The sequence below is a fragment of the Sorghum bicolor genome, chromosome 1 (genome assembly GCF_000003195.3).
Source record: "Sorghum bicolor cultivar BTx623 chromosome 1, Sorghum_bicolor_NCBIv3, whole genome shotgun sequence".
In the NCBI taxonomy this organism is placed as follows: Eukaryota; Viridiplantae; Streptophyta; class Magnoliopsida; order Poales; family Poaceae; genus Sorghum; species Sorghum bicolor.
Genome location: NC_012870.2, coordinates 36,155,877 through 36,163,125, shown reverse-complemented (window position 1 = coordinate 36,163,125; position 7,249 = coordinate 36,155,877). Strand labels below are relative to the sequence as shown.

At 39.7% G+C, this 7,249-nt stretch overlaps 1 protein-coding gene across 3 annotated transcripts in view; it reads right to left on the bottom strand.

Moving 5' to 3' along the window:
- Positions 208-7,249, bottom strand: part of LOC8155742 (calmodulin-binding transcription activator 3) — an 8,692-nt gene continuing 1,650 nt past the window's right edge. The window contains exons 2-13 of one of the 3 annotated variants that reach the window (XM_021463374.1): positions 6,992-7,111; positions 6,053-6,168; positions 5,848-5,936; positions 5,682-5,724; positions 4,573-4,720; positions 4,334-4,453; positions 3,925-4,250; positions 2,930-3,307; positions 2,106-2,800; positions 1,483-2,023; positions 729-1,073; positions 208-576 (exon numbers count right to left, since the gene is read on the bottom strand). In XM_021463374.1, the coding sequence (XP_021319049.1) occupies positions 475-576; positions 729-1,073; positions 1,483-2,023; positions 2,106-2,800; positions 2,930-3,307; positions 3,925-4,250; positions 4,334-4,453; positions 4,573-4,720; positions 5,682-5,724; positions 5,848-5,936; positions 6,053-6,168; positions 6,992-7,111 (3,023 nt within the window). In that variant the 3' untranslated portion in view covers positions 208-474. Of the gene's footprint in view, positions 577-728; positions 1,074-1,482; positions 2,024-2,105; positions 2,801-2,929; positions 3,308-3,924; positions 4,251-4,333; positions 4,480-4,572; positions 4,721-5,681; positions 5,725-5,847; positions 5,937-6,052; positions 6,169-6,991; positions 7,112-7,249 lie in introns of those variants that run through there. The other 2 variants (XM_002489167.2, XM_021463382.1) reach the window with 2 other exon arrangements.

Below are 7,249 nucleotides of genomic sequence, written 5' to 3'. Positions count from 1 at the left end.
ACTAAACTGCTCGCCTTCATGCTGGGGCTCACGCACCCGCATGAGCCCGCGGCAACTTGCTGCGTCATGCAGACAGACGCGTAAGCCCCTCCAGAAACGGGACAGGCCGTCACAAGTTGTCCCGTTTGCAACGCTAGGACTGAGGCCATCATGGATTCATGGTGGTGCCTTGTCTATGCAACAGAGACGGGGCCGAGGCCATGACCGTGTAAAAATAAATCTCAAATTCCTAACTGCTGCACTGCACCGTACACATACAACCGTTAAGTCATCTGGTAAGATCTCTAATGTCAACTCTTTACACAGATTTCACACAGTAGATACAAGGCTCCTTCAAATGTAGATAACATTCTACTGTACATAAGGCAAAAGAAATACCACATCTAAGTCCAAATCGAAGCATGTCAGGTCATGCTCCAGCAACGCTACTTTGGGGGCAATCTACAGAGAAATCCAACAAATTAGGTTTAAACACTAAAAATAACCAGGGATAGGTGTATCGTCATCCCACAATTCCTTGAATTCACTCATGAAGTCCATCTCTGCTGACTCCTCCAGCATCTTTTCTTGCATAGCCTGTCATACAAACAGCCAAAAACGGTAATCAGTGTTTCAGTACGGTATTCACCTTTCATTTTTTTGGATCAGAAATCAACAGGAAGGAAAATAGTTCATGGTCAAATATAGTTAAAAATTTCCAAGAATAAACCAGGGTACTGATCTGAGACCTGAGACTCCTGCATTTTTGACACGACAGTCAAAATCCTCTGGTACTGATCTCTTGCTTCCGGGTATTGAGCCATGGACTTCACTCTCGCAAGAGCTTTCTGGAGCCGTTCTTCAGTCTGTTTTCGTCCTTCTTGCAGAAAATCATAATCATCCCCAGAAGGCTTATCTTGGATTGAACTGCTACTTGTTCCACCACTACTGCTCTCAACTGAACCTTCTGTAGACCGAAACCCACGTAACCCAGCACCTCTACGCCTCCATCGCAATATAACTTTCTCCACGATCCCAACAGACCAAACTATTTTCCGATAATGCTTCCTCACTTGGTGACCTCGCACATGAGCCTATAAGCAATCAAACGAAAAAAAGTTAAAAAAAGCTCAGTCAAAGGATAATCTACAGCCTAGCAGGCAATAAAAAATATTGCGCACCATTCTCAAACAGGACAGACACAAAGTGCACACTACGTTAAGATAAATACACAGTGCAGTAATAAAGCATACTAAAGTAAGCACTGTCCCACTATGTTGCGATACTGACAATTAGCCACGAATAACCAACAATTAAGTTGAGTTAGCAGGTAGGCACCTCTGCATTAGGAAATTTCCATCAGTACTAAGTGGCAAACAGGCAACAAAGTTCCGGGTCTTTCAAACAAATGAGTGACAAACAGAAGAAATTTTCCATTTAAAGGATCCTGATATTTGACGATATTGCACATTATTCTCAAATAGCACAAGACACATTACATACCTGGATCTTCACAATCCGCTGCCTAATAAGAAGAAATTCCTTTCTCCCCTTCCATCCTCTGAACTTATTCTGTATGCGAGTTGCAGCAGAATGCAGAGGATCAAGCTGCCCTGACTTGGGTGGCTTGACAGAAAGAAGTGAGAGGGCACGCTCATCAGACATTCCACCTTTATCATCCTCATATTGAGCTGCTTGCTTTCTCTGGAAGGATTGCACCCTGAAAACTTGGTATATCTGCGCAGCAGCTTGAGCAGCATTTCGAACAGGACCTAATGAATCTCCACTTGGAGGCTGCAGTGAATCTCTCTCAGTAACATCTCCAATACCAGGTAGACCAGATATTTGAGACATATTAGCTTCCTTCAGATTGAGGGCCTGAAGATGACTGGTCAGAGAAGATTCAGCCAAGAAACCAGATATTCCTTTTTGACCATTAGCTGATGCGAGATCTGCTGGTGTACTTCCAGGGAAATCAGGAGTTGGGTCTGTCAAAGCTCCAGGAGCTGCTCCCAGTGCAATAAGCGCAACTACAGTCCGCTCTCTGCATCACAAGTTAAATCATTCCCAAATGATCATATGTAAAGCAGAAAGACAAATGTATAACATGTCACCTATTAACTTACCGGCCACAAAAGGCGGCCCAATGGAGTGCAGTCCACCCATGAACATCTCTGAAATTAATATTCACACCAGCAGCAAGTGTTGGCCTTATAGCCCAATCATATCCAAGGGCAGCTGCTAAGTGAAGCACGCCCTGCCCTTCATCATCCAACACACTGGGTCCCTTGCCACCCATACCAACTTTATTTAGAAGCCAGACATGCAACTTTTCCTTAATCAAGTTTTCAGCAAACTGATCATGCTGATCAGCAGTAGAAGGCTCATTATCAACAGCCAACTTTAGCAAGTTGGACCACTCATCATTGCTCGCCATCAGTGAACTTATCTTCTTGCTTAAGTCAATCATCTCCAGGCTTGGGTTAGATACAGTTGCCTGGTACTCATCCGGTCCAAGGGACAACAACTTGTCAAGGCGTATCTGGAAATAAACTTTGTTTGTTTCACCATGTGGACTAGGAGCATCCATGTATTGGGAGACAGTTGGTCGAAATTCAAACTCCCGCACTTCACTGCAGGCCAATCTGTTGGAGCAGGTAATATAAAAAGGTACTCGACCAGGTCTATGCTGGGGAGAATAACAGATGAGAGTACCATCTGCTAAAACCTTTGCTGGAACTTCAACTTCTCCAAACATACATGACCACTTGCATCCCTCATTGATTTGACTGTCATTCAGGATGCTACCAGCAACTAAAATCTGTATAGCATGCAAAGTATGTGCAAAAATAGTTAAAGTAGAAACATCAGAAAAGAGTCTTATCAAATGCGCTACTTCGAAGCTTAGAGAAAAATTATGAATGAACTTTTCACACTTACTGTACCATACCTTAGTCTTTGAACCCACATAGGTCCAGTTTGGAGCAAAATCGACTATACTAAACAGCTGGTCCTGCGAGAGCATCGGGGAAACAGTAAACTGATCCAGCGGCTCACGGCTTGATGCTTCGATGATATTATTTGCTTCTTCCGTGCTCCAGAACCCCCCAGAACTAGAGTGAATTTGAGAATCTTCCACTTCAGGAAGCTCTTTGCTCATCCATCTTGTAAAACTATCAGTTTTCTTAAAGCTGTCTTTTAGGATATCAGATAGATTAGATGACTGAGTCTTCAAAAATGGATAACCAATGGCTGCCTCCAGAGAACCATCATTTTGTTGTGGGAAGCTGTTCTCTGTTGCAGACAAATCACCAGTAGCACTAGAGAACTGAAATGCAAAAACTTCAGTTAAATGTCTAAAAAACTACTGAGAGAAAACAGTTAAGTACAGTATTGCTGCTTATGCATACTAATTCTCACTGTTCTTTATTGAACACAAAAAAAAAATCTCTCTATTAAGTACCTCTTAACAAAGCAATGTAATGCCATAATAATTATGTTCCAATGACCACTAGAATAAAAAACAGATAAAAATGTATGAATTAAAATTTATAATTGCTATGGCTTTATAAAAATTGGATATAATTAATTTAAGCCAACAATGCACAAGTTATAGCTGGTAAAGAGGATGTACAGTGTACAGTTAAAGTCCATCTTTAACCATAAGTAGAGAGATTAAAAGATACAAAAAAACCAAAAGCATTTGTGCATGCACGGATATATACAGTTTAATTCACAAATCGTTGATGATGGCAGGTTTTTTTTTCATTTCCACATTGAAGGAGGCAAACAATAAATATATCAGCTATAATATAAAAATGGAAACACATTTATATATTTTCCTTATATGAGCTTGTGACTAAGGATATCCTATCTACCACGGTTTATTGAATCAGATACTAAGAACTTCATAAGTATCAGTGTACGGAATGATGGACCACATACCTGCAAATATGACTCTCCATGAGTTCCTGCGGCACCAATATCTTTGAGACTGAGGCCATCAGAATATACTTCATCAAATGTTAAGTAATCAACTCCCAGGCCTTCCGTGGTAGCACTTTGATCAGGAGGAACAGGAAACTGGAGATGAGGCATTTGAACAGGCTCATCCAGTTCTATCACAGAATTCCATGATGGAAGATCAGTTTGATTTGCACGGCCATTCGTTCCAAGCATGGCACTTGATCCATTAAGAATGAGAGGAGAATTATGTTGGTTAACAGGATAGAAGCTTGTATTTTGTGTGGCATGCAGCCCCTGGTAATTACCTGCAGTTTCGTGGCAAAGAAAGGGATTAGAATCACTACAATAAGGTTGAAAGAACATAAAAGCAAGTTGTAGTGGTGATTACCTACGGACGAAGCAGGTGTGTAAGAGCTGAAGACAGAAGAATTTGTCACGGGTCCAGTTCCATTTTCATGCTGCTGCATCCAAGTGAAAGAGTTGTATCCGGCTCCTGAATAAATATCTGCTGCACCGAATTTTGCTTTAGATATTCTGTGCATAATTGGAGTATGTATCAGTGAAACTATTTTAGCCACATGGTACTTTATTTGCCATTACATAAGACCAAAAGCCAAAAATTCAAACCTGATTCTGCCTCTTCATATTCTGAGGCCTGTCCACTAAGTGAGCTCTCTCCCTCCATAGTCTGTGAAGGTAATTGACTTACAGGACTATCCACAGCAGTTCCTTGAATAATGTTGTTATTTCCTCTAGCACGTGACGACTTGCCACCCTGAAAGTGATTCACATCATCAGAAGGAAAAAAAGGGGTATTGTATGCAACTTCTTGCAAGAGCAAAATAGGTGATGCAAAACTTCTATTCCAACAGAACCTGCTACAATCCTTTTTCTTCAACATTTAAAACAAGAAACAGGACTTAAACCAAACTTGAGTGTGTGTGTGTGTATATATATATATATACATATATATATATGAAAGCAAACCAGTGCTGAAATAAAATCTGTATCAACTTGTGTTTCAGTGTTTCACTATCAAGTTAAACTAGCTTATAACATTGACCTCCATGGAATTGCTAGAAACATAGGGGATTCTTGTTTATCTAATTATAAGAGTTGAACAGTTTGTAGTGCCACTATCTGCAGCAGACTTATCATATTTTTGAAAACCAGCACTGACTTCTTTTTCTAAATTGCCACTTTTAAAAAGGTCAAGAATATTGAATTGGTGTCACTCAAAGCCTTAAATGTTTATTCTCTGGGATGCAAAATCAGTAATGCAGTAAAACAGAGATTTCACAAAGCCAAAACCTATAACATCCATTATCCATGTGACAATAATGAACAAAAGACATTGATTTTGTGAGTTATGTAAGCAAACACATATAGTTCAGTTAGTATGTGATCACTCTGTTCATCAGAACTACGAAGACTCTGTTCATCAGAAGTAATAAATTTACAAGACCCATAGGATCTTTTAATATAGACTTAAAGAGATCTTTAGAATATGGTACGTTTTTATGTGTATATTTGCTCATGTAGCTAACAGTGTAAAAGTAAAGATCAGTGCTTTTGTCATTTAACAGCGGCGCAGCGCAACAGGAAAAAAAGAATATGTGTCAAAAATATGCTAGCAAGGCACTTCGCTCTACATACTAGGCACTGAAATAAAGAAATCTTTGCAGAAAGAGAGCCTTGCTAAGTGCAACAAAAAAGAGTGCACTAATCAGTGTTACCTTTGTCTCAAGATAATGCACAAGTACAATGTGCATATAGTCCCTGCAAAGTAAAAGAGAAAGGTTGCTCAGATTTGGGTTCAATTTCGTCAACATAAACGCCTATAACACCACATTTGAATTTGGTGCGCATATGAGATTGGTGTAGGCACAGCAATCAACTTACTCTTCCAACATCCAGTAAGTCCTCCTTTGGAAGTTTATATTCTCTTCCCCATGGGCATAGTAACAGTGAAGAACATCAATACTTCCAGACTGCCATTATGAACAATATTCAGTTTAATTCTCAGGTTACCATTTGAAAAAATAATGGTTGACCAGCATTGAAATGGACCATTAGAGAGAAGATATTGATAAGCAAAATTACTTACCTTCAACCGTTCATGGGCTTCCTTAACAGTCTTCTGATCATTTTTCTTCCTCCAGTTATGACCATCCTTCCTGAAGTATCTCAATACTTTCCGATCAAATAAAAAAAGTGAGCCACCTAGGCATGCCATGAAAAAATATTAGTGATCATGATCAACACTAAGTTGCACATTATAGTGATACCATTGCAGCTCTCTATCAACTTTATGATGATTTGGTTGGAATATTACTGAAGTAACAGCGACATCCTTGCACTAGTATATGGATGTAAACAGAGGACTTAAGAGAAGTTCAAGTATTTTGACAAGGTCAAAAGGGATGTCAAATTTTCTGACACAAGAATTGTTCAGTGCCAGAAACCTGCAAGCGGCAAAGGTTTATCGTAGAAACCATTGCAACCCTAGTTTAACACATCACATGTTAAGGGGTGTTTGGTTGGGGGTGTTAAAGTTTAACAGGCACTCTAGCATTTTCGTTTTATTTGATAATTAATGTCCAATCATGGACTAACTAGGCTTAAAAGATTCATCTCGCAAATTACTCTCTAGCTGTGTTTTTAGTTTTGTAAATAGTCTATATTTAATACTTCATGCATGTGTACAAACATTTGATGTGACAGGAGTTAAACTTTACCGGAGGAAACCAAACGGGGCCTAAGTTCCTTTACAGCAGATAACAAGACTTCATAAACACAGACTCACTCCATAAAACTGGCAATAACAAACTAGAAACACTGAAAAGTTAGGTAGAGCTCAGAAGGTAAAATTAGTATTGAATTGCTTAGGGAAATCTAAAATTCTACAAATTTGCATGCAATCTGAATTGAGGCAGTTACAGACAGCTGGGCTTTCAGAAGACTTGGTAATTACCAAACTAATTACTTCTATGCTAAAACACCCATAAGCTGCATCAATATTCGCCATAGAAGACGGATGTCATACTTGGTGGTCTGTTTGGTGGTTCTGGAGCAATACGGAAGTTCCTGTAGTTTTTCAGTATTTCACATATTTCAGCAGGGCGTAACCATCGGTGTTGAGCTTCCTTCAGTATCTGCTCGATCTCTGTTCATATATCATGAAATAAAGTCAAGAAGAGCAGTGTAGCTGTGACCAGCAGTCTTCCATATGAACAAACATCGATAAAATGTGGAATGCAATTGTTTCAAAACAGAGCTGTAACCGGGGGGGGGGGGGGGGGGG